Source organism: Camelina sativa, chromosome 11 (assembly GCF_000633955.1).
Source record: "Camelina sativa cultivar DH55 chromosome 11, Cs, whole genome shotgun sequence".
In the NCBI taxonomy this organism is placed as follows: domain Eukaryota; kingdom Viridiplantae; phylum Streptophyta; class Magnoliopsida; order Brassicales; family Brassicaceae; genus Camelina; species Camelina sativa.
This window is the reverse complement of record NC_025695.1, coordinates 10497427-10523393: the sequence shown is the minus strand read 5'-3', so window position 1 is coordinate 10523393 and position 25967 is coordinate 10497427. Positions and strand designations below refer to the sequence as shown.

General features: G+C 36.9%; 7 protein-coding genes and 1 pseudogene across 12 annotated transcripts in view; 3 read left to right on the top strand and 5 right to left on the bottom strand.

Moving 5' to 3' along the window:
• LOC104722754 (AT-hook motif nuclear-localized protein 24) lies at positions 343–2013 on the top strand. The gene has a single exon (XM_010440977.1). It carries the CDS (start codon positions 696–698, stop codon positions 1680–1682), a length of 987 nt encoding a protein of 328 aa, XP_010439279.1. The 5' UTR covers positions 343–695; the 3' UTR covers positions 1683–2013.
• On the bottom strand, positions 4957–6380 carry LOC104722753 (zinc finger A20 and AN1 domain-containing stress-associated protein 9-like). 2 transcript variants are annotated; one of them, XM_019231464.1, is made up of 2 exons: positions 6154–6380; positions 4957–5715 (listed from the first exon to the last, which is right to left on the bottom strand). In XM_019231464.1, the coding sequence occupies exon 2, from the start codon at positions 5693–5695 to the stop codon at positions 5117–5119; it is 579 nt and encodes a 192-aa protein (XP_019087009.1). In that variant the 5' UTR covers positions 5696–5715; positions 6154–6380; the 3' UTR covers positions 4957–5116. The 2 variants fall into 2 exon arrangements, with proteins under 2 accessions (XP_019087009.1, XP_010439277.1); XM_010440975.2 differs by having other exon boundaries at positions 4957–5716; positions 6157–6380.
• Positions 7227–9190, bottom strand: LOC104722752 (ycf49-like protein). Its single transcript, XM_010440974.2, has 6 exons — positions 9100–9190; positions 8464–8905; positions 8091–8169; positions 7924–7992; positions 7585–7770; positions 7227–7497 (listed from the first exon to the last, which is right to left on the bottom strand). The coding sequence occupies exons 2-5, from the start codon at positions 8778–8780 to the stop codon at positions 7657–7659; spliced, it is 579 nt and encodes a 192-aa protein (XP_010439276.1). The 5' UTR covers positions 8781–8905; positions 9100–9190; the 3' UTR covers positions 7227–7497; positions 7585–7656.
• Positions 9162–12743, bottom strand: LOC104722750. Of its 2 annotated transcripts, XM_010440973.2 has the most exons (4): positions 12655–12743; positions 9904–12304; positions 9349–9408; positions 9162–9254 (listed from the first exon to the last, which is right to left on the bottom strand). In XM_010440973.2, the coding sequence occupies exons 2-3, from the start codon at positions 12083–12085 to the stop codon at positions 9359–9361; spliced, it is 2232 nt and encodes a 743-aa protein (XP_010439275.1). In that variant the 5' UTR covers positions 12086–12304; positions 12655–12743; the 3' UTR covers positions 9162–9254; positions 9349–9358. The 2 variants fall into 2 exon arrangements, with proteins under 2 accessions (XP_010439275.1, XP_010439273.1); XM_010440971.2 differs by lacking the exons at positions 9162–9254; positions 9349–9408 and having other exon boundaries at positions 9741–12304.
• Positions 15987–17637, bottom strand: LOC104722748 (ycf49-like protein). The gene is given in 6 exon segments (XM_010440970.2): positions 15987–16249; positions 16335–16519; positions 16682–16750; positions 16877–16955; positions 17305–17482; positions 17485–17637. Coding segments are annotated over 5 exon segments (567 nt in total). The 5' UTR covers positions 17618–17637; the 3' UTR covers positions 15987–16249; positions 16335–16411.
• Positions 17634–20080, bottom strand: LOC104722749 (annotated as a pseudogene).
• Positions 20215–22825, top strand: LOC104722747 (TVP38/TMEM64 family membrane protein YtxB-like). Its single transcript, XM_010440969.2, has 4 exons — positions 20215–20767; positions 21146–21382; positions 21741–21958; positions 22254–22825. Exons 1-4 carry the CDS (start codon positions 20492–20494, stop codon positions 22435–22437), a joined length of 915 nt encoding a protein of 304 aa, XP_010439271.1. The 5' UTR covers positions 20215–20491; the 3' UTR covers positions 22438–22825.
• LOC104722744 (protein TPX2-like) overlaps positions 24107–25967 on the top strand; it is an 8500-nt gene continuing 6639 nt past the window's right edge. For 2 of the 4 annotated variants that reach the window (XM_019231428.1, XM_010440963.1), the window contains exons 1-6: positions 24107–24532; positions 24748–24918; positions 25077–25157; positions 25403–25535; positions 25612–25723; positions 25893–25943. In XM_019231428.1, coding sequence (XP_019086973.1) covers positions 24358–24532; positions 24748–24918; positions 25077–25157; positions 25403–25535; positions 25612–25723; positions 25893–25943 — 723 coding nt within the window. In that variant the 5' untranslated portion in view covers positions 24107–24357. Of the gene's footprint in view, positions 24537–24747; positions 24919–25076; positions 25158–25402; positions 25536–25611; positions 25724–25892; positions 25944–25967 lie in introns of all 4 variants that reach the window. The other 2 variants (XM_019231429.1, XM_010440964.2) reach the window with 2 other exon arrangements.

The following is a 25967-nucleotide window of genomic DNA, read 5'->3' as shown; positions in this document are numbered from 1 at the left end:
CATTTTTTATTTATTTTTGGTCAAACCATGCAATAATTTAGTTTTAATAATGTATATTTTATTTTTGATACCAGCCTTGCTTCTTTTTTTCTCCTGATAATTAAAAAAAGTTTGAATCCATTGCGCTTTTTTTCTTTTCCAGACAACATGTAATGAATCGTGTTGATACATAGCAAATGATACTCGAATTTTTATGAGTTAATGACCTTGGGATAACCGGTTGAACATTAATACACATAATAAAAATCCCATAACTTGGGCTTCTTATCCCTTGTCCCTTTTTTTTTTAACATAACCCTAGTTTACCAATCAAAAAACCAAAGTTAGACCCACCCACACACATCTCAGTATTAGTTTATATAAAGACCCACCAAACCCCCTTTTCCACTTTCCAAATTTCACTTCCTCCAACTCAAAAAAGAGAGAGAAGCCATACAACAAAAACTAGGTATAGAGAGAGAAACCCTACAAAAATCAAAAGGAAGAAGAGACGAAGATGAAGAAGATCCAGCTTGGATTTCGTTGTTCATCATTACTACTTTCTTTCTTCTAATTCTAGCTAGCTAGCTACTTTTGACAACTTAGCAAGAAAAAAGGTCAACTTAAAAAAAAAAAGATCTGTTCTTATATCGATCAGTATAGTCTCTCTTGACTTCTTTCTATTGATCCAATTCCACACCATTGAATCATAGATCATGGATCCAGTGCAATCTCATGGATCACAAAGCTCTCTCCCTCCTCCCTTCCACGCTAGAGACTTTCAATTACATCTCCAACAGCAACAACAAGAGTTCTTCCTCCACCATCACCAGCAACAAAGAAACCAAACCGAAGATGATCAACAAGGAGCAGGGTCAGGAGGAGGACTAAACAGACAAATCAAGATGGATCGCGAGGAGACAAGCGACAACATAGACAACATCGCTAACAACAGCGGTAGTGAAGGTAAAGACATAGACTTACACGGCGGTTCAGGAGAAGGAGGAGGTGGCTCTGGAGGAGATCATCAGATGACAAGAAGACCAAGAGGAAGACCAGCTGGATCCAAGAACAAACCAAAACCACCTATTATCATCACTCGGGACAGCGCAAACGCGCTTCGAACCCACGTGATGGAGATTGGTGACGGCTGTGATTTAGTCGAGAGCGTTGCAACTTTCGCACGCAGACGCCAACGCGGCGTTTGCGTTATGAGCGGTACTGGAAACGTCACGAACGTCACCATACGTCAGCCTGGATCTCATCCTTCTCCTGGCTCGGTCGTTAGCCTTCACGGAAGGTTCGAGATTCTCTCTCTCTCCGGCTCTTTTCTCCCTCCTCCTGCTCCTCCTACAGCCACCGGTTTGAGTGTTTACCTCGCCGGAGGACAAGGACAGGTCGTTGGAGGAAGCGTGGTTGGTCCTTTGCTGTGTGCTGGTCCTGTTGTTGTCATGGCGGCGTCTTTTAGCAATGCAGCGTACGAGAGGTTGCCTTTAGAGGATGATGAGATGCAGACGCCAGTTCACGGCGGTGGAGGAGGAGGAGGATCAATGGAGTCGCCACCGATGATGGGACAACAACTTCAGCATCAGCAACAAGCTATGTCGGGTCATCAAGGGCTACCACCTAACCTTCTTGGTTCGGTTCAGTTGCAGCAGCAGCATGATCAGTCTTACTGGTCAACGGGACGACCACCTTATTGATCAAAACATATTTATAGACACACACACTCATCATCTTGGCTAGCTAGCTAACGAAGAATCATGAGTTTAGTGGATATATGATTGAAAGGGGTTAGCTTATGAACATTAATAAGACTATATTATGGATTTAGTCGACGAAGATCAAAGAATCAGGATTCAATCGAGCTTCATTGTGTTTGGGTCAACGTTCATAAGATGAATCAGGTTCTTTTTTTCTTTAATTTATTTTGGTTCGTTTTTTAGTCCATAGATCTTTCTATGATGATTTGAGTAACACTTTTCTTTATGTATTGGTTTTTATCTGATGAATTATCATTGCTAGTTTGCATTTGATTCGTGTGTGTCGTTGGCTCTCTAAGTATGGTTTTTATCAACATTTCATGGTGTTTTTTCGACAATTTTTATAGCTCTTAACATACTAAATATGAAACTATTTAGATACAACAACTAACTTATCAACATTATATTCCCAGTTTGAGTTTTCGATATAGACTTTCACTTATATTACTAGTCATAAAATTAAGTAGAATTAATCAAGACTTTCTACTTTTTTTAAAAATCATTTTAGCTACCTAGTATATTTACACTAGCTATAGTTAGATATATGATATATAATCATAGATAACTTGGGATGATTAGTTACTGTTGTCTATGTCCAACGGCTATTTATATGTGTAGTTCTGTTGAAGTGTCTAAAAAGTTACTTTCCAAAATTAGAAAGGAACTTGTGTTGGTTGTTATTATTAGTTTACATGAAAACATTAATATATCTGTAAGTTTAAAACATGTACTTATATTATAACGAGAGTTTTCATGTCGTGCTTAATTACTACTTAAACCCAAAATCAATCAATACTCAATAGGTCAATGTGGATAATGATTATCCTAATAATTGGTTATTACATGATAATAGCTAGATGTGTATCAGTGTTATACACATGTCGTCCGCTCGGACAGCAGTATACATATATAAAATAAAGACGATATACATTAACATTACAACATGTATGAATAAACTCTAAATACATGAATAAATAACAATCTTTGATATGTTTATTTAAATTGTGTGTAAGTAATATATGCTTTAAAGAAAAGCTGCAATATACCGGCGGCTTAAACGGGAGGCTTACAATTTACGAGAAAAAATAAAGAGGTATGGATAATGGGGGCTTTATGTGCATGTTCTCTCTACATAGGCAAGTTTGGTATGTCCGTATCTTCATACATGCATGTTCGAATACGTATGGTATGGATATGTCATATGTGGATAAGGAGGAGACTATACAATTATTCAACTGCTGCCTTACTCGTGAGGCTTGCTCGAGAGAAGTGAGTACCAGGTTCTTTTCGTGACGACATACGCGAGACTTATACGATCTCATATATATGGAAAATGTAAAAGTCACCGCTAATATAGAAGACACAATCACTCAATTCTGATTCATAATCAAAATGGATTAAAACGGAAACTAATACTATTTATATGACATCAGAGTTCAATAAGGCCAATCAGATATTTGTTAATCCAAAACAAGGCGAGGTTTTAATCTAAGGTGAATGAAAATCAAAAGAGTGATTACCTCGAATTAGCTTTCTAGGAATGGATCTCACAAAATGTAAAGAGACAGATATGAAATATCATTCATCACTGTTAATTGCTCTCAGTGAAAAATTCATGATTGTTCCAACTGTTGCTTATACACGTACGTGAAGTTAAATTAAATAAAACGAAAATCAATCTAAATAGCTCGTTAGCAAAAAAGAATTCTCTTCTCAATCTTACATGTGGGCTTACAGACCCATAATTATATTTAAAGTAACATATTTTCAGGCCCATTATGCTATCATGTTGATAAAATAAGATAAAACACAAAATATATGCCCTGTTCTAATTTATATTTCAAGAGCAACATTGTGGTGTTTATAGAGAACATGAAATTTGTGTTATGCGTTGATCTGGTATGAATTAGTTAGCTCACTTAAGAAAAATGGATTTTTCAAAGATAAAAAGGCTGAAAGCAAACTAAGTTTTCATTCATGTTTATCTTTTTTTGCTAGAGTGTGTGTATGTAAAAATATTTGTGGAGAACCGAAATGAGGGAGTGAGAAAGTATCTCTCTCATTTGGATTTCCACTAATATTTTTGCATGTTCATATTATGGAGGGTTTAAGATGGAAAGAACCTTTAATTTTTTTATAAGATTAGTGATGTTTTCTTTTTACTAGAGGTTTTATTAACCCTTTTTCAATTAAAGCCTCTAAAAACCTTTACTGTACCATCTTAGAAAAGAAGAAGACACATATTTATTATGTAAAAATGTTATTGGGAAGTTATCATGTTCGAGATTCTCATTGGACATAATAATTTTCCAATAGTCTTTTCACCAATAGATATTATTGCGAGTTTAAGATTGGAAAACTCAAGGGGAAAAACAATCTGAACATTGCCTGGATGGCTGTCTACCTGTCTTGCTGTTAGGCCTGGATATTCGGGTACCCGTTCGGGTTGGGATCGGATATTTCAGATTTTCAAGTTTAGAGATATAGTATCCGTTCGGGTATTTCTAGACTTCGAGTTTAGATCAGATTCGGTTCGGATATTTTAAGTTCGGATTCGGATTACCCGAAGTTCACAAAACTCAAAATTTTAGTATCTAATTTAGTCTAAATTATTCAATAATACACAATATATCTAAAAATTTAGAGTATTTTTTACCCAAATTTACGAATAAACAGTTTAAATACTTCAAATTATCAAAAATATCTAAAAATATGAATATTTTGAACACTTATATTATTAAAATTATAAATATTACTAATATATTACTACTATATATTAACAATGTGGATATATTTGGATACCCGTTCGGATCTTGGTTCGGATCAGGTTCAGGTTCAAGTTTTCGGATTTAGAAATTTAAAACCCGTTCGAGTATTTTACAATTTCGGATATGGGTTTTTTGGATCAGATTCGAAGATCCAATCCGGATATTTTGCCCAGACCTATATTGCCGTGGTTCTTTCGTGAAAGGTCCATCGGTAAGTATCTTTTAGTGTATATTGCCTTGTGAGGTGAGGTCTATATTGAAACTGTAAAACTGAGATAAGTCAAACTCATTGCCTTTAGTTTTAAAATATGGGTATGCATCTTGAGACGTAATGAACCTTTTGCCTTTCTTCTTCGTTGGTCAGAGACTATCAAGGAGTGTGGACTCCAACGATGCAGAAGCAAAAGATACAAAACGTTAGTGACCAATTGATTGAGACAATGAAATAAAATTAAGAACCAAACTTCATCGATTCACTTTATTATGGAACCAGATTCATTCTCTTTCCCATTGAAAACAATCCAAATACAACCCCCAAACCGATTTCAAATACAATTTTGTTTTGAGTAAATTCACCGCCAAATCGTTTGAAAACATTCGAATGTTTCAGAACCTTTGAAGTTTATCAGCCTTAACCACGGGATTAGCTTTAGCAATCGCTCCACGACCCATTTCTTTGAAATCAAAGGTGCAATCATGAGTCTCGGGATACCGATGTTCCCCGCAGAAAGTGCTGCCGCATTTGCACTTAAACCCCATGATCCCTACCTTCTTGTTACAACACAAACACCTGTTCGGTCGTGCAGGTCTCGATGGCTCGTTGTTCTCATCAGTAACCGGAGCCGGAACCGCTTCTCCTTCTCCATCTTCTCTTGCAGCAGATGATGGCTCAGCCACCACAAGGACGGACTTTTCTGGTAGTAGTTCGGGTTTCACAGAAGGTTCTGCTATGAAGAGCCTACGAGGAGGAGAAAGAGAAGGAGCTGATGATGGCTTGAATGACTTCTCAACAGCAGCTTTGACAACTACAGTTTGAGTCTCCTCTGCACAGAAGCTTCTGTAACACTTGGAACATAGGTCCATGTTCGATGGTGATCCAAAGAAACCACATCCGCCTGCACATAGCTTTGGCTCTGATGCTTGCGACTGCGTGAAGCTTGTGCTATCGTTTTGTTCAGATCCCATTACTACTCTCTGTTTTTTTTCCTGTACATATAAAATCAAAACCCAAAACAAAAAATAAAAGTCAAATTCAGAATCTTACAATTTCAAATTTTCAATCATAAGATCCAAAAATCCCCTGTAAATTAAAAATAAAATAAAATTCAAAGTCTTTTTATGTCAGAAGATCTTTTTTAAGGTTGTCGGGTTCTGTAAGATGCAAAGTACACAACATCTGACTTGATTCGTTTTTATAACCAAAACCAAACATTAGATCGAGTTTGGGTATCAGCTACGTTCCTAACAATTCCGTTACCAAATTAACACAAACCAACCCAAAAAAAGCGTAAGAGTAGATCTGCGTTTCCGATAGACACAAACTGACTAACACTAAGATAACACAAGGTTATTGTTCAGATCGGACAAAACACACAAAATCAAACAATTCAATCAAAAAACAAAGACAAAAGAGATTGTGAATTTACCTGTCGTGAACCAGAGATCTCCTTCTTCTGATAATTTTAAAAGATTTTTTTTTTTCTTCTGATCTTAATAAGAAAAAAAGAAGTAATCTTCGTGAGATGTGTTGTTGTTATATGAACCGATGATAAATAAAAAAGGCAATTGAGAAGGACGAGGAGACCTTTCGTAATCGAGAAGAAAAGAGAAGAAAAGAGAAGAAAAACACAAACACGTAACTATGGAGGAACATACATCTGTGTGTGTGTGTATTTATAATAACTTATTTCTATGAGTCACACGAGTACGGTTTATTGTGTAATGTTCCTCTACACCGCCATCTACGTACACCTTTAAATATCTTTAGCCGTCCGATTCTGGATTTATCATCGCGGGGATGGCTGATTGGAGAAAAGAATTGTAATATTTACAAACTTATGAGGTCAAAACTGTCTTTTCATTAATCTTGTACATTTATTTTTCGTTTCTTCTAGACTCTTCCATTGATCTCTAATAGTATACATTTTTTTTCCTTTTTCTCTAATATACATTTAACTTTTATAATTGACAAAAATTACAATATTGGTTTAATTAACAAAATTTTAAATGTCTGTATATATGGCCTTGGGGTTGTTTAAAGCAATGATTAAGATGGTATTATTGGTGGACTTTTTTCTGGGAAGATAAAAAGATAAAGATAAGATATGCCTTCGTCCTCACGCTTTGGCTTGGTCTAATCACACGATTAACGAACGAGTTGTAAAGATATTAGTGGAACTCAGTTTTTTTCTTAATTAAACATTTTGGATTTTTTTTAGTCCCTCCCTAGTCCCTACCAAGAATTGCTCAACTACCCTGCTTTTTTTTCTCATACTTTTTAAATCGATTTTTAAAAGACATTTTTTAAATAATTTTGTTGATTTAATCCTATGTGTGAGTGTGACACAATGAGTTTTCTTTTGACTATTTTTGGGCATGTTTTACTATCTATAATCTAACATACTACTACACAACATACGAATTAATAGCAAATTAGCATGCATGCGGAGTTGTTTGATGCGGTAAGTAACTTTTAATATCTGAGTCAACGTTTCCATACTGGGAAAAAGATTCTCCACTTTATATTTGAGTCAAGTCTATGACCCAAAACAACATTTTCACTACTACAAAGATTATTTATGGCATTGGTATTAGTTACTCATTAAGAGAATAATCAGGAAGATACAATATATATACGCTCAATATAATCTTGTTTGATATGCAATCTCTAGAAATATAAAGCAAGATCAATTGAATTATATACCACATTGGCAATCCTCGAAGATCCAGCTGCTTCTCCGACCACCAAAAAGGCTACACTCAGATTCCTGCAATAGGCAAATAGCAAACTAATCATATAAACCTTACTCTCATCCCCAATCAGGTGTTCTATATCAAGCAAAAGCCAGCTTTACCCGTCTGTAGAAATGGGACAATAGATATTTCACTTCAACGATTTTGCTAACACAAAGATGTGTATTAGCCTCTCACGGTTTTTCAGAGACTTCAATCTTGGATGACAACTTGTTGATTCGAAAGGCAGCGATGCACAAAGTAATATTACCGATCACAGTTAGCGCTGCCTGTAGCGCGACCAACACCTAATAATCCATCCCCCACCATTACAACATTCAGTGAGAGTAAAGAACACAAAACACACTTAAACAAGAGCTTAGCCAGTGTAAAACCAGATAATCTGATTACCAAAGGGAAACAGACTTATAGGCAAAGCGAGAGTAAAGAAGGTTTTTGACCTCAAGAGATTCATCATTGTAAAAGAAATGCCATGTGCATGCGCAGAGAGCTCCACCAAGCAAATGTACCTGTTCAAGAACAACAGCAAGTCTATTCTTCAACCGAAAAGCTCAGAAATTGAAACCATGAGCAAAGCAATCAAAATACAAAGATGTTGAGAGCTCACCATTCCCCATGAGAGACCTTTCCAAGACTCATAACCCTTTCTTTCTCCATATTTCCATACCAACGCCATAGCCGTGATCCTTTAGTACCAAACAACAACCAGAATTAGGAAGAGATCACATTTTCTAGTATTGTATGTTAGCTCCACGACTGCATTTTTGAACTCAATCTGGTTTTGAAATGAGTTTATCTATGAAGTAATCACAAAGTTCAATATCTAAATGCAAAGTCTTGATCTTTGCGATCAGTCTTAACACACTATGGCATTCTGGTTTGATCTGAGCGAGCACATGAATACTCACAAAACCAGATACACTAACGTGTCACTATAGGTTCAATGTTGTCAATAGGAGCAAGGGAAGAAGGAGAAGAACCATTCGACAACGCTGGAAACATGAACTGCCCAAGTGGGTAAAGACAACGCATTAGCCGGTTCGCTTAACTGAAGTGAACCCACCACCGCCGCCATAGCACTAGACTCTGGTCCCGCCGCGACGAACGCAGCCGCAACCAAACCGGTTCCGATAAGACCCGACAACGCAATTGGGTCATGGGTTAAGCTGCGGCTCCGAATCCGACGTTCGTTTAAGGTTGTGCGAGGAGAAGATGAACTGGTCTGTTTGATCGGAATTCGCCGGTAATTGGGTTTCGCGCAGCAGAAGAGAAGGGTGGCTGTTGAAGCAATCGCCATGGCTCAGGTTCTTTCCACAATTTTCAATTTCCCAAGTTCTGGTTTAATTTAAACCGGGTTTGTCGCCGAACCGTCTTTTATTACTTCCTCGGTTGTGTAAGAAGCTTTTGGTGATCGAACATCATCTGCTTATTTCAAGGAAATCATCTTCGCTTAGCTTCACTATTTCAGAACATCATGTATATGGAAAACAATAACAGTTTTGTTATAGATTAGCTAAATTGTCTAGACGGGAGTCAAAACTACTTGTGATTATGTCTCAATCAAATGCCTATTCTGTTGTTAGCATATGCATAGTAAACTTAAAAGGAGCACTCACTGGGGTCACTTTGCAGTCACAGGATCTTCAGTTCGGGGAACTGGAGGAGGAGGCTGAACAGTATTCATTCTGTTTTGGTTGTACACGTTTGGCGATGAAATGTCATCGAGACCAATTTCACGCTCAAGGGTACTTTTGAAATCTCTTGAAACATCCTACGAAAAAGACTTGTAGTAAGCAATCAAAAATAGTTGACACATACACAAACCTACCAAAACTATTCTCAAAGTGTTGAGATAAAAAGTAAACCTGTAACTCTCTAATCGTTGGCTGAAATGTACGCAGAGTTTTTCCAAGATTCCGAGCTACCTGCACGGATCATAATAGCAAGTAATCACTTCTTCAAAGATTCTAAGCAACTGTTAAAGACTATCTGGAGAAGAAACATTGACACCTAGAGCTCTTTTCTCTTCTCATTTCTAACACTCAGACTCTCAATATCTCAAATTCTCAGTAAAGGAGTGGAACTGAACTTGCTCCCAATTAAGAACATTGATAAAAGATTCAGACTTCAATCCACAGAGATTCTAACAGAATTAAGAAACAGCCTTATCTTTACTCCAATTCTCATAAGCTAAATCAAACAGTACCAATTCCTAATCTTCTAAAACCTAAAAAAGCTACGATTCCAGAACCAATAATATGCGAAATCTGATGAAAATTATCAACATATGAAAGTCTTTATTTTGTTATCTTTACATCTTTATTTCTCTATGATTGACGCAAGCAATTATAAAGTTTCTGTGGAAACGATTCTAATGTTCTTATATGCTTTAAAATTAGCGAAACAAAATTCCTCCAAACCCTCAAAGATGGGAACCAAACACTCTTGCAAACTCATCGATAAGGTGTCGTTTAACTCTCTTATCATTTTCCCATGCTTTTCTGTTTCTTGCGTCACACTCTCTCTCAAAGACAGCAACTCCGGTCCAAGCATCACGTTTGCCGTCCGACCAGAATTAGTTTCCGGAAAAACAACCGCGGTTCCCCAAATCTCCGCCACTTCTTTCGTCTTCCTCTCTAACTCCTTAGACAATCTCTCTGTTCTCTTCCTCTGTTTCTCTTCCTCTACTTGCTTCAACCCTAACCCTTGAAATCTCGATCTCATTTCTTCAACAGCACTCAACACTTCAATCTCATCAACATTCTCAATCTCTCTTAACCACTCGCTGCAAACCTTAAATATCTTAGGAGCCTCGGTCTCCGTTTCATCTTCGTCCTCCATGATGTTTAAATTAAGCCACCTGTTCAAGAGGTTAACGAAACCTCTTTGTGCATCGATGTAACCTCTCAAATATTCTTTGTATCTTCTAATTTGTTCTTCAACCTTCTGCGTTGCTTTCCTCGAGCTCGATCCTTTTTCAACAATATGAACACAAGACTTGCTTCTAGTGATCACTCGAAACTGCTTGTGGTGACATTTCGCCAAGAATCTCCACATCTTTTGGAATCCGTTGATGACCTCAATCACCTGAACCGAAAGCTCGTCGTCTCTTATATTATGAATTCTCATCGAAATCGATTCAACTGCTCTAACCGAGTCATTAATCTTGGATAACAGGCGTTTAAGCACAGTCTCGGCCTCGTCAATGTCGCTTGATTCTGCTCCGTTGTTATCAAGAGTCTGAACAATCTTGTACGCTTCGTCATAAGAAACCCTAAGATATTCTTCAACTTTAACTTCTGCGTGAAGCTTCTTTTCCCACATACAAAGCTTCTCTAATGTCATGGAGAGTGTAACAGCAATATCATCAAAGCGAAAACGGCGTGTCAACGGCAAATCACGAGTCGAATTCCCGGAACTACCAAATCCCTTTGAAGCAAATCCCTTGAACTTTGATCCTAAAGGTTGATGGTTATCAACTCTGCTAACTTCAAGCAACTCGGAGACTTCATTATTATTACTCTTAGCTTTCTCGCTTATACGATTGATCCTTTCTACTACATTCCTAAGATCAGTCAAGGACAAACCAGATGATTCCGAAAAGGAAGAAGAAGAAGACTCATACGCTTCATCAGAACCATCCTCCTCATCTGATCTTGTCACTTCTTCAGTAACACTCTCTGGAGTTGTTTCTTCGGTCTCATGCGCGCAAGTTTCATTAGAATCATCAACCTCACCTGAAACTTGACCATTACAAATGTTTGCTTCAACATCTATCTTATCAACTCCACTAGCAACCGAAGAGCTTGTTTCAGCATTCTTCTTCTTCTTCTTCTTCTTCTTCTTCTTCTTCTTCTTCTTCTTCTTCCTTGGATTCTTCCTTATAAGAGTACAATCAACATCACTTTCAGCAGGTTCCAAATCAGGAATCCCTTCTCTCTCCCTAATTTCTCTGAATCCATCACTCTCAACCTCATCATCTCTTTGATCCGGTACGGTGACATCACATTGCGTTTCATCCTCCGGGGAACCGTACAAACAAAATATATCATTATAACCTAGGAAAGGGTTCTGTTCATCAGCAGAAGAAATGTTTTTCGAACCTTTCCTCTCATCTTCATATGGATCATTCACGCACTTTGCCCCCTCAGACCCTAAACCTTCTTCACTTGAATTCTCTATACCCTCTTGACCATTGTTACTTGAACCACAAGTTCCACCTCCAACCACGTTTTTTTCCGGATTCTGTTCGTCATTGTTTCTCAACGGAGCTGTTTGAGGCTGATCACATACAAAACAATCAGAATCAGAATCCGAGTTTGATTCTGATCCAGAACAGACAAGATCGCTACTTGACGAATCATCATCTGAATAGGGAATCACAACCAATTCCTTATGAACAAACTGGTTAAGAGCGCTAGTGAATTCTACAAGAGAACTAAAGTAAAGACGATGAGATTCCGCTAAGAGATACCTAGCATCTCTCGCTGCTCTTATCAAATCCTTCCTCTCCTCACACAGATTCAACAATGGAGTATTATTATCTCCCTTGGAACCAACAATACCCATTAATCTCTTTTTCAAGAAAAAAACAATACCCATTAATCTTCAACAAACTTGATGAATCTCTCTCGAAACCGGATAAAACCCTAATTTGATTTCCTCGCTTTAACAACCGATCTTTCCTGGATTGATTGAGTTGAGGTTGTACCTTTTGACGACATCACTAACAAGTTAAACCTTGGTTTGGCAGAAGTTACAAGTTAAACCCTAATTCAAAAGCAAATTCGATTGTTTTGTATAGCGAGGCTGAATATTCCCCTGTTAATTGGAAAAAAAAAAAAATCAAAGTCTTTTTATGTCAGAAGATCTTTTTTTTAAGGTTGTCGGGTTCTGTAAGATGCAAAAGTACACAACATAACATTTGACTTGATTCGGTTTTATAACCCAAAAAACAAACATTAGATCGAGTTTGGGTATCAGCTACGTTCTAACAATTCCGTTACCAAATTAACACAAACACCAACCCAAAAAAAGCGTAAAAGTAGATCTGAGTTTCCGCTATACACGGCTAACACTACGAACACACAATGTTATTGTTCAGATCGGACAAACACACAAAACCAAACAATTCAATCTAAAAACAAAGACAAAAGAGATTGTGAATTTACCTGTCGTGAACCAGAGATCTCCTTCTTCTGGTAAATTGTTTTTTTTTTTTTTTCTGATCTTCTTCAGAAAAAATAAAGTAATCTTCGTGAGATGTGTTGTTGTTATATGAATCGATGATATAACAAAAAAAAAGGCAATTGAGAAGGACGAGGAGACCTTTCGTAAATTCGTAATCGAGAAGAAAACAGGAACATACATTTGTGTGTGTATTTATAATAAACGAGTCACACGGTACGGTTTATTGTGTAATGTTCCTCTACACCGTTAAATATCTTTAGCCGTCCGATTGTGATTTATTATCATCCTGGGGCTGGCTGATTGGAGAAGGAATGTTACAATATTAAGGACAAATATGAAACTAACCTTAAAATGGGTAAAAAATTACATTCAATTGTCATTAGAAAAACTTAATTAAAATAAATTAATTAATTAAATAAAATTAATTAATTAAAAAACAAAATTGGGGACCTATAAAATAAAATAAATTGTAGAAAGTAAAAAAAAAATCTATTAGAATCAAAATAGCTCTGACGCTTGATCACAGTGCCGAAATTGCTTTTTGCACGGGTTTTTAAAGGACGATATTATCGACATTTTGATACTTTGGATCCAATTAAATCTTATTCGCTGTCCTATGGGTGGCGAAATATAATTTCTACTCGCTCTCTGGTTAACAAAGGACTTACTACACGAGTAGGATCTGGGGTTTCCATCTCTGTATGGACTGGTCCTTGGATCCCTGCTCAATCCCCGAGACCAGCATTGAGCACATGATCGCCCTCTGATCCTCTGCTTCGAGTTGCAAATTTCATTGACAGGAGCTCCAACTCCTGGGATATGACTCAGTTTACGGCTACGTTTGTACCGGAGGATGTTGCTATAATTTCTGCCTTACCGTTGCGACAATCGGATAAACCGAATTTCCCGGGATGGCACTTTACTAAGTCTAGTAAATATTTGGTTAAATCAAAGTATCATTGTCTACGATCTCTTCGGACGTTTTCCTCTGGGCCGACCACTTTTGGGCCGGATATTACACCTCTTCAAGCCTTTATGTGGAAAACGAAATGCCCGCCAAAACTTCGTCATTTCATGTGGCAAATTCTATCGGGTTGTGTGGCGGTTACAGTTAATCTACGGAAACGTGGTATGAGTTGTGATGCCACGTGTGGTCTCTATGGTTTTCAGGAGGAGACAATTAATCATACTCTCTTTGAATGTCCGCTTGCTAGACAGGTTTGGGCTCTGTCGCAGTTTCCGACAGCCTTGGGTGTTTTTCCATCGGCTTCAATTTTCACAAACATGGATTTCCTTTTTTGGCGGTTTCCAAATGTCACAACACATGAATTTTTCCCCTGGATCCTGTGGTATATATGGAAAGCGCGTAATGATAAACTTTTCAGTAATCTAGATTCTAATCCCCTAGCGATTTTGAGGCTAGCGGAGGATGAGGCAAAAGCATGGGCTTTGGCTCAAACAGAAGATTTAATGGTTGCATCGGCTGTTACTATTGAGGTTGTTCCCCGGGGAAGCAGGGGCTTCGGTGGTCCTAATCTTTTGGCGAGTTATATTTGTTTTGTAGATAGTTCATAGAAAGCGACATATAGTTATGCAGGAAGTGGGTGGTTCTGCACGTCGCCCTATGGTGACGTCCCCACTATGGGAGCTGCCAATCTTCGCCGTAGTCTGGCTCCTCTTCATGCTGAGATTGAGGCCCTTGTCTGGGCCATGCGATGTATGATTGGAGCGGATAACCAATCTGTTATTTTCCTCACCGACTGCTCCGACTTAGTGAAGATGGTGTCTTCGCCTTCCGAGTAGCTAGCTTTTACACCTTATTTGGAGGACATCCAGGCAGATAAGGAGGAGTTTGTCTCCTTTTCATTAGTCTACGTCCCGCACTCACAGAATGGTAAAGCGGATAATCTTGCGCGACGCGTTCGCACAGTTCCGCATTTAGTCACCTATGTAAACAATGTCCCTTCGTATTGGCTTGTTTGAGCCAATCTTGTTTCCTCTGTTGTCAAAAAAAAAAATGAATCAAAACTAATTTATATTTAAAAAAAATTAACAGCTAAAATTTTAAAAATCTAATCGAATAATGTTAATTGGGAAGTACAAATATTAAACTAACCTTAAAATGTGTAAAAAATTACATTCAATTGCCATTAAAAAAACTTAATTAAGATAAATTAATTAATTAAATAAAAATAATTAATTAAAAAACGAAAATTGGGGACTATAAAATAAAATAAATTGTAGAAAGTAAAAAAAATCTATTAGAATCAAAACTAATTTGTACTTAATAAAAAAAATTAACAGCTAAGATTTTAAAAATCTAATCGAATAAAATCTATATAACTACAAATTTTATCAAAAAAAATTTCGGTTAAATTTTTTTTTATCTAAAATCAAATATAATAAAATATATAAAATTTTAGTTTAATGGCTTAGATTTTAAAAATTAAGAAATAAAAAAATAAAAGATATAGATATAGTATCTTATCTATTTAAAAAAAGTTATATTTTTTCTTTTAGCTACCGTTCTATTTGTTACATGCAAATGTTTTATTGAAAGGTTTTCAATAATTATTTTTAAAATACAATAATTTTAATATAAACAAACTGAACTTTTAATCACAAATCTTTATAAATAACATAATAACAAAATTAATAATTAAAAAATTTCATCAAAAAATTTCAGCGGATTAGTACCTAGTTGTTAATATTTAACAAACTTATGAGGTCAAAACTGTCAATCTTATACATTTCTTCTAGACTCTTCCACTGATCTAATACACATTTTTTTTCCTTTTTCTCTAAATGTACATTTAACTTTTATAATTGACAAAAAAAATTCGATATTAGTTTAATTAACAAAATTTTAAATGTCTGTATATATGACCTTGGGGTTGTTTAAGCAATGATTAAGATGGTATAATTGGTGGACTTTTTTCTGGGAAGATAAAAAGATATGCCTTTGTCCTCACGCTTTGGCTTGGTCTAATACTCTAATCACACGATTAACGAACGAGTTGTAAAGATATTAGTGGAACTCGTTTTTTTCTTAATTAAACATTTTTTAGTCCTCCCTACCAGGAATTTGCTCAACTACCTGCTTTTTTGCTCCTACTTTTAAATCGATTTTTAAATAACATTTAATCCTATGTGTGAGAGACTGAGAGTGACACAATGAGTTTTCTTTGACTAATTTTTGGGCATGTTTTACTACACTAGATACTACACAACATACGAATTAATAGCAAATTAGCATGCATGCGGCGTTGTTTGATGCGGAAAGTAACTTTTAATATCTGAGTCAACGTTTCCATACTGGGAAAAAGATTCTCCACTTTATATTTGAGTCAAGTCTATGACCCAAAACAACATTTTCACTACTACAAAGATTATGGCTTTAGTATTACTCATTAAGAGTATAATCAGGAAGATACAATATATATACGCTCAATATAATCTGGTTTGATATGCAATCTTTAGAAATATAAAGCACGATCTATTGACTTAAATACCACATTGGCAATTCTCGAAGATCCAGTTGCTTCTCCTCCCATCTAGAAGGCTACACTCTGATTCCTGCAATACGCAAATATCAAAAAAATCATAAACCTTAGCCTAGTCCCTAATCAGGTGTTCCATATCAAGCAAAAGTCAGCTTTACCCGTCTGTAGAAATGGGGCAATAGATATTTCACTTCTACGTTTTTGCTAACACAAAGATGTGTTTTAGCCCTCACGGTTATTCAGAGACTTCATTCTTGGATGACAACTTGTTGATTCGGAAGGCAGCGATGCACAACGTAATATTACCGATCACAGTTAGTGCTGCCTGAAGCGCGACCAACACCTAAACCCACCATCACAACATTCAGTGGGAGTTAAGAAGAAACAACAAAATCACACTTAAAAAGAGCTTAGCCCTATTTATTCATCAGTGATTCATCAGATGATCTGATTACCAAAGGGAAAAAGAGTTATAGGCAAAGTGAGAGTAAAGAAATTTATTGACCTCAAGAGATTCATCATTGTAAAAGAAATGCCATGTGCATGCGCAGAGAGCTCCACCAAGCAAAGGTACCTGATCAAGATTCAAGAACAACAACACTCTATCCTTCAAACAAAAACCTCAGAAATTGAAACCATATGCAAGCTATCTAAATACACAACATGCTGAGCATCTAGGATAAAAGCTAAGAGAGCTCACCATTCCCCATGAGAGACCTTTCCAAGACTCATAACCCTTTCTTTCTCCATATTTCCACACCAACGCCATAGCCGTGATCCTTTAGTAGCAAAAAACAACCAGAATTAGGAAGAACTTCTTCCGAAGAAGAGATCACATTTTCTAGTATGTTTGCTCCACGACTGCATTTTTGAACTGAACCTGGCTTTGAAATGAGTTTATCTATGAAGTAATCACAAAGTTCAATATCTAAATGCAAAGTCTTGATCTTTGAGATCAGTCTTAAAAATAAACTATGGAGATGAAGAAGATTCTCATTCTGGTTTGATCTGAGCGAGCACATGAATACTCACAACACCAAGATACACTAACGTGTGTCACTATAGATTCAATCTTGTCTAGGTGAAATTTGAAATCAATAGGAGGTGCAAGGGAACAAGGAGACGAACCATTCGACAACGCTGGAAACATGAACTGCCCAAGTGGGTAAAGACAACGCATTAGCCGGTTCGTTCAGCTGAAGTGAGCCCACCGCCGCCATAGCACTAGACTCTGGTCCCGCCGCGACGAACGCAGCCGCAACCAAACCGGTTCCGATTAGACCCGACAACGCAATTGGGTCATGGTTAAGCTGCGGCTCCGAATCCGACGTTCGTTTAAGGTTGTGAGAGGAGAGGATGAACTGGTCTGTTTGATCGGAATTCGCCGGTAACTGGGTTTCGCGCAGCAGAAGAGAACGGTGGCTGTTGAAGCAATCGCCATGGCTCAGCTTCTTTCCACAATTTTCAATTTCCCAAGTTCTGGTTTAATTTAAACCGGGTTTCTCGTTGAACCGTCTTTTATTATTTCCCAAGCGCTGAAGTGCAACACCACACAACACACACAAACAAAGTAGAAACTTAAATTGAACACAATAATACAAGACAAAACGGAGAGATTGGTGAACTTAAATCTCAAATTGCATTGAATTATATTACAAGAAGAAGTTCCAATAGTTTGTAGTATAGATATGTATAATCAAAATGTGAAGTGAAACTAAATTACATTGTTAGATGATTTTTTTTTTTCGTTAGACCAGATCATAACGAGAGTGAACCCCATCAATGACATTACCACCGTCTGCAAAATACAAATCATTAACAATCAGAAAAAGGTTTAGATAATGCGAAGAAGATGTCGTTGAAACTTACAGAGACAGCAGGAGGAATCCCCACAAGAGGATCTTGAAAGAACTTAGTCGCAAGCGCTAGTGCCAAAAGGCTACTCTGCATTCCTGAGATATTCATAAGCACATCTCTCTTCTCAAAACTTTATTAAACATAATAGTAAATTCTTGTAAAGTTTTCAAATACAAAAGAGTTAGTACCAGTTTCATAGGACAATGTTCTTTGCAAGGCTTTTGCGTCTGGAGAGTTACTAAAGACGGAACCTGTAAGGAAGTATCCAGCGAGGAAAGCAGAGAGATGAAACATTGTTACTAGTAACAATATGGTAGCTCCAAACGGAGACATGACCGAGTTTATGTTCAATGCCAGTGGTGCTCCAACACAGCAAGCTGTGTCAAGAACCGATAGAATTGGAAGAAACGGTCGAATTGCATTAGATACTTTTGGGAACAACCTGTAGAAAAAAGGCACACAAATGAGAAAGAAATGTTTTAAGCTTTGAGAAACAACATGAGCTAATATAATCCCCTTATAGTTGTAGCTTTCAGTCTCACTTGTTTAATAGCAATCCTGCAGCGATTGGTGCGATAACGACCTGAAGAATGCTAGATATCATTCCTTTTACATCAACGGGTAGTTTCTTCCCAATGAGCAACAGTGAAAGCATTGGTGTGATAAGAACTGCAGTAGCGGTTGATAGAGATGTCATGACGATGCTAAGCGGTGCCAGTGCTGGATCAGTTAGGAAAGTTGCGTAGTTTGATAACTGAGCTCCACTAACACATGAAACCAACATGATTCCAGCACCTGAGATTGAGAAAGACTAGTCAGTAGACGACCTGCAAACAGTCTTGAATGATGCAAGAGAGAGAGAATGAGCTTTAACCTATTGGAGTTGGGAGATGGAAAAGAGAAACAGCAGCTAGGCCAAAAACGAAACCTAAGAGAGGCTTAATGAGATATTGTCCAACATAGCCAAGGAGAATAGCTTTTGGTCTTTTGAAGGCTTCAAGAAAGTCTTTCTCATCTGAATTGATACCAACCGCAAACATCAAGAATCCTAAAGCAGGTACAAAGTACCTAAAGAGAGAACAGAAGAGCAAAGATTTTAGAAAACCTGATGTCAACAACTCAAAAGTGTAAAACCAAATAAGACCTTGTTCTAATTCCATGAATTATAGATAGCAAGAACCTCGACGTAAACCATGTGAAAGAAGGAGGATAGAGAAGAGCTAATATTTGTACTCGCCAACACTACATAAGGAAGTATAGAGTTTGCTTTTTCTTCAGTGTATCCACTATAGAAACCTTCTCACTGAACATCTGAGACACAAAACAAAACATATAAAAATATAACTAAAATAACTATTTAACCTGCAAGCCACAACTAGATTCATGTAACAACAGGGATCATCAGAAAATGAGTAACAAAGTAGCAGAACTGTGATTTAGCTAATCAGATTTTCAATATTTAGTGCCAAAACCACATTTTTGACTTCAAGATGTCTCACACATCATGAGTACAGTATCTAACAAAGAAAAGGAAAGATCACCTCAAATGAATCAGCTCCAGGATTCAAACCCATATCAGAGAACTTATCGGATGCATAACTACGCCACAAATTCCTCGATCCGCCAACTGTGTATCGATTGAAAAACAAAAAAAAGGTTGGATTTTTCAGACACCCAAAAACCAAAAAAGCCTGAGATCGATTGGCATAAGATAAACAAAACCTTGAGAAACCGGTTTAATGCGAAGTGGAGAACTCAAAGAAGAAGAGTTCGTGAAGGTGTTGTTGTTAGGCGGGAAAACTTGAATCGGTTGACTGCGATGGTAAACAGCTCGTGGTAGAAGACGAAATGTTGGCTTTACATGTAGTACAGTTTCTATGGGATTGATCACACTCATTTTTTTTTTGTTTTCTTCTTTCTTTTGACTTGGTTGATGAATTTAATGGCGAAACAAAACCCCCCGAGAGTGCTGGGAGAAGAAGAAGAAGAAGATTTAGAGGATTCAGGAATCTGTCAACAACATCACAAACAAAACCCGACCCGAACCCGTTTAGAGATTAACGGGCTGGGTCACTTTGGGCCTGATGACAAAGGTAAAGTGAATATATACTTTTTTTTTTTGTTTTTTTTTTCTTGTGTAGTGAGAAAGACGCAATTAAAAAAATTAGTGGTAGGGTTAAAAACAAACATCGGTACAAGCAAAAGTCACAAATCGAGGAGAAAACTTCGTCAGTGCGATTTGCCCCACAAAAATTGGCTCTCTTCTTCTTCTTCTTCTTCTTCTTCTCTCTCACATCAATTTGTTTTTTTCTGGGTTCGATTGCATTTGATCTTCTTCGAGTTTCCGATCACTGGGTTTTCCCGGTTTAATCGGAAAAATCCAGTGGATCAGTTTTTTTTTTTTTTTCCTTCTCTGCTTAGTGTTTATCTCTTTCTGTTTCTGGGTTTGTTGTATTCGATGACTGTTCCTGAGGAAGAAAATCCGGTTCTTGAGCTGCGGATGAGAGTCGAAGAAGAAGAAGAAGAAGAAGAGAAGGGCTCTTACGTGAAATTGAGCGAGGGTTTAGAGAAAAGACAAGAATCAGAGCTGGAGATGGAATATGAAGAAGAAGAAGAAGAAAAGATTGATTCGTCGCCGTTTTGGTTTTGGTTCAAGCTTTCTCTTTTATTCATCGTTCTTGCTGCATTGGCTATCGTGGGTTACATTTGGATCGGTCCTTTAATCATGGATAAGGTTTTGAATTTCAAATTTTTTAGCTCTTTATTCGCTGTTGCATGGGTGTTTATGCATTCCCAAAAAGTTTAATTATTTTGAGTTTGATTTAAGTCTAGTGCTTCTCATCGAGGTTTAGATCATAGATTCAGGATGAGAGTTTGGATAAATTTTCAATAACTTTTAATCCATGTCAATCCCATTGTATGTAGCCTTGCATGATTATAAGTCTGAGTAGATTTGAGGTTTTAACAATCCCCATGATGTTGATGCTTCATGTATCTATTCGTATACGATACTTATATCTCCCCTGGTTCTTGCATTAGTGATTGTATGTGTAATATCCTTTGCTATGTTCCTAACAAGGGGAATTATCTCTTAACTTGCCTGGTTCTGCAGGAGCTTATCCCGATTATACAATGGGAGATAAGGACTTTTACACATCCAGTGTGCGGTCTTCTTGTATTTGCATCCGTGGCGATATTCCCGACTATACTTCTTCCATCTACACCATCAATGTGGATTGCTGGGATGACATTTGGTTATGGCTATGGGTTTCTACTAATTATCTCTGCTGCAGCTGTTGGTGTGTCGCTGCCTTACTTTATTGGACACCTCTTCTGCCACAAAATTCAAGTATGTGTCAAACCCTCAAAAGCTGCTTCCTTTTTCGCTTGAATCAATCATAAAATATCCTAGTTTTATTTTGCTAGAAATCTATACGGTAGGTAGGTTTTAGAAAACAAGAAGCTTCTCAGTAGATGACTTAAAACTTGGTTATCTTGGTTCAATACTAAAACTTGTTAGGTTGAAATCAGGATTAGCATTGTTTTCCTTTTCTCTAAATGATGTCTTTGATCAATGTAGTGGCACTTGTGAATGTAGCTGGATTAACATTGTTTCGGCTTCCTCAAATGCTTTAATGATGACTTTGATTAATGCAGCTGTTTAAAACTGGCATATTACTGAATGCAGCTGTTTTGTGATTGTGCAGGGATGGCTAGCAAGATATCCTGATCAAGCAGCTGTTTTAAGAGCTGCGGGTGAAGGAAATTGGTTTCACCAGTTCCGATTAGTGACCTTAATCCGGGTTTCTCCATTTCCTTACATTCTTTATAACTACTGTGCTGTAGCAACTCGTGTTAAGTATGGTCCTTACATAACGGGATCTCTCTTAGGCATGGTGCCTGAGGTTTTTGTCGCTATCTATACGTAAGTCAGGTTTCGTTCTCTTCTTGTCAGTTCCAAAACAATTTGTTAAGCCCAATACTGTTTAGAGCAATTATCATTTAACCTAATCAGCAGATAACGTCCAAAAAGAATCATCCTTAACAATAATATCATTACATTTCATGATTGTAGAATAGACTGAATAGTCTTATATTGGGTATAGGCATCTAGCTCTCTATAAGTTTAAATGTTGAACTGTTGAAGTTAGTCCTTGATCACTGTCACTGATCAGTCAAATGTCACTGATCAGTCTAATGTCTCGTGTCTGTGTGTGCAGAGGGATTCTTGTAAGGACATTAGCAGAAGCATCTTCTGCAGAAGAGCAAGGTCTCTCGGTCACACAGGTTATGCTAAACATTCTCGGCTTTTTAGCAACAGTGGCTACAACGATTCTCATCACAAAATATGCGAAAAGACAGCTGGAGACTATGAAGAAAGAGGAGGAAGCATTGTTGCAGTAAAACTGTAAAAAAAACCCACGTGACAAACTCTGAGCTGCTTTAAGTCTCTTCTGCTTCTTTTGTATCTGAAACATGTCTTGTCTCCATGCACAGTACAGGTCCTATTCCAAGATGTGAAAGAGCTTTGGTTATTTTTGTCCTTGGTTCTTCTTCATCTCTCTTTCATTAACCAAATCAGAAGGAAAAAGAAAGGTTAACAAGTATGAGCAGAGGAAAAAAAGCTAACAATGTTTTTTTTTTTAAATGTGATTATTGTAGTCAATTTGACATGAATGAGAAGAATCTTGTATTGATTTATCCTTCTTTTTTAACTTTGTGGAGGATACTAATGTTAACTTTTTCGTGTCTGTCCAATCAAAACAATGTTACTTAAAGCTTGTCAGAGTGACGTTTAATATTTTGAATGTAACTTAGATTCTTTGGAACATATTAAATGATGGTTAGAAGAAGAAATCTATATATGATTATGGAAAGAATTGTCATGTGGGATCATATCAACCCAATTAAATGAATATATAGACACCAATTAAGATGTAGATATCATAACAACATACATGATTTACACGTATGTGTGTATTAAGATTTACAATTTTTTCTATATGTAGTTAAATTTTCTTTTACTATCTCTCTAGAAAAAGTTCAACCAACAACAACACCCCAAACAAATGTGATCTTTTTTTGTACTCTCCCAAAAGTAGCTTTGGTCCAAAACCCAACAAAACTCTTTGAGCAAAAAAACTAATGCCTGAAAAACATATAAAGATTTTGAAAAAATTTGTCCTACCCCAAGAACCCAAAAAAAATTGATAATTTGTCCTTTTCTTTTTTACACAAATTTGGGTCTTTGTATACCCAACATTGAACCTATTAAATGTCAAACTTTTGCTTACAACAAAAGAAATTAAAAAATGAAAATTGATGGATAAAGTTATTAAATTCACAGTCAACGTCATGCTGTCTGTTTGTGTGTCCACTTCGTCTCATTCTCTCATATGAACTTGATTTCAAAATATTAAAATACCAATTATATATAAAAATCATTTTGAAAACGTTACTTCAGAAAATAAATATTCAGTTGCAGACTTGCAGTGGAGAAGCCTCTATTGCAGTCCACACACACTTTACAAATTACAACCATGGTTATATATATACTTTTTATATAAGACATATATAATTAAATTTAATTTAATTTTACTGAGAAAGCGCATAATGTCAGGTCTCATACAGAAGACAAAGCTGAATACAACCGTTAGTGGCAGATTCCGTAAATAAACACAAACGTCAAGGGTAAATAATGAAACCCCGCCGGAATTCCAGTCTCGTCGAATTCGAAAGCCACAGTGTTAAAAAAAAAGCTCACAGTCCCAGACGCGCCTCGAAGCAGCAGCCACGTAGGAAGAAGAAGAAAAAAAAAAAAAAGACTCTTCCCATTAGAATTTACCAAAACAACCCTCACGCTCTCTCGTTGGTAAGGGATACTATCGTCTTTCCAAGCATCAAATTAGAATTTCAAAAAATTTCGAGTCGTTACAAAAACCGGAGCGTCTTCCATGCCCCTTTTGTGCTTCCGAGTACGATTTTTTTTTAATACGGTGTCGTTTTTGGCATTTATTATATTAGGAAAAAATTACATTTACTCCATTTTGTCTGTCGCTTAACAAACAAAAAAAAAAAAACTCTGGAAACAGCGAAATTTGTGCCGTTTATTTCCTTTGCTGCCTTCTTCTTCTTCCTTTGGGTTCTTCTTCCTCAGACCCAATGAGTCAGAAGAGAGATTCCTCTGATTAAAAAAATTAGGGTTTTTTTTTTTCTGAACCGATCAGAGTTTGTTGCAATTTCCCCCCAAGGAAAGAGAAGAGAAGAGAAAGTGACAGTGGAGGTTTTATAAAGAGAGTCAGAGAGAGAGAGAGAGAGAGAGAGATGGAGATGGATGAAGATATGGAAATCGAGACATTGGTGTATCAGGTTAGAGAGATCGATCTTGAGTACGAGTTTGATGCGGCGAGGTGGTACGATTTCACTCGGGACGAGTTACCGGCTGAATCTCAACTCGCTGAGTTCTGGTTTCACTCTGCTCCTTCCTACGCTCCTTCTCGTGAGTCTCTCTCATTGTTTTCGTTTTCTTAATCACTGTGAAAAAAACCTAAAAATTTCTTTTTAAGTCCGTTTCTATGTTTTTGGAATTTGCTTTGTGTTATAGCTACAATGGGTATGCTTTTGATTTTACAATTCTATTTTTGGTTCCTACATTTTCCATTTTGTTTCTGATTCTTTGTGTAAATTTGTTGTGAACTCTTTTTGTGGTTTCAGCTTTTGTAACCAAACTGTTACTTAGAGAGGAGGAGGTGTATGATGACAAGACTGAGGCATCTACTAGATCAGAGGATGAGGAAGTCGCAGCAGGAGATGTTTGTGATAATAAGAGTAGAGGAATCTTTCAGCAACGACATCATTTAGCTACAAATTTGAGTAATAAGACAGGTGAATTATATACTTTTTGCATCTCTTATTAAGTAGCTTACGAGTTTTTGGGATTTAGTTTACTGAAGTAGGAATTGAAGCATTATTATGTTGAAAGACTACAAGATTTGGTTTTTTTTTTAGATTCTTGAAAAAATTGTCTTTTTGCTTTCTTTCAGGAAGTGGAATGCGTTCTGGGATTTTTTCCTCACAACAAGGTAGTAATTTGAAGAAAGTTCCAATTCAGCTTATTTGCAAAGGTGATCATTTTTTTGCTATAATGCCAACATGATGCACCTACACTCCAATTATGGCTCTTTCATTTTTTTGTTGAAACACCACCAGTTGACGTGTATTATCAGATCCATTTTTTCTTTAACCATCAAATGTGGTCCATCTTACTTGTGTCCATCTTTGGTATATACTTTATTGATCAAACTTGTTGCCCCTTTAAAAATACCGTCTTCTTAACTGCTTGTGGTCTCACTTTATCTACTTCTATCAGGGCCGACGGTTAGCAATCACAAACACACTGATAAACCAAAATTCCGAGCTAAGTCCAGCATCAGACCAACTCCTAGGAGCTCAACGTTAATGAGACCAACTGCTAGCCAGTTAGCAAAACAAAATAATGCCAGGTAAAGAATCTTGGTACTTTTCTACTTGTCAACTTAATTTTACTCATCTAATATGTTGCTTCTTTTGCTGGTATAGTAAATCTCATATGCAAGTGGATCAAATTCTTGATAAAGGCAATTGTGGGACATCTGGGACCGAAGTTCAAGCGTCTAAAAGACAGAAGCTTGATGGAGGTCTTCTGCGTAAGGTAGAGTATTAAGCAGTTATCGGTTTTACTTCTTTGTCTTTTCTTTTCTAATAGGGTGACTATCATGGTGCTCCGCGTTGAACAGTGTATACTTCCTTTTTAACTATGTACTAGATATATTTAGGTGCTGAAAGTAGTGGCAATAAAAGTCATTTGTTCACTGTTTCAGGTTGCTGATACAAAGCAGGAAGTGAGTTTTGTACACAAGATACCAAAGAAGGTTTGCTTTCTATTGCTTGAATAC

Coding starts and splice junctions, on each gene's coding strand:
- LOC104722750 (XM_010440971.2), bottom strand. CDS start 12,085: ATGGGTATTGTTTTTTTCTTGAAAAAGAGATTAATGGGTATTGTTGGT.
- LOC104722747 (XM_010440969.2), top strand. CDS start 20,492: ATGACTGTTCCTGAGGAAGAAAATCCGGTTCTTGAGCTGCGGATGAGA. Junction 20,768..21,145: donor GTCCTTTAATCATGGATAAG/GTTTTGAATTTC, acceptor CTGGTTCTGCAG/GAGCTTATCCCGATTATACA. Junction 21,383..21,740: donor TCTTCTGCCACAAAATTCAA/GTATGTGTCAAA, acceptor GTGATTGTGCAG/GGATGGCTAGCAAGATATCC.
- LOC104722754 (XM_010440977.1), top strand. CDS start 696: ATGGATCCAGTGCAATCTCATGGATCACAAAGCTCTCTCCCTCCTCCC.
- LOC104722753 (XM_019231464.1), bottom strand. CDS start 5,695: ATGGGATCTGAACAAAACGATAGCACAAGCTTCACGCAGTCGCAAGCA.
- LOC104722752 (XM_010440974.2), bottom strand. CDS start 8,780: ATGGCGATTGCTTCAACAGCCACCCTTCTCTTCTGCTGCGCGAAACCC. Junction 7,993..8,090: donor AAGGTCTCTCATGGGGAATG/GTGAGCTCTCAA, acceptor GTTCTTGAACAG/GTACATTTGCTTGGTGGAGC. Junction 7,771..7,923: donor ACAATGATGAATCTCTTGAG/GTCAAAAACCTT, acceptor ATGGATTATTAG/GTGTTGGTCGCGCTACAGGC.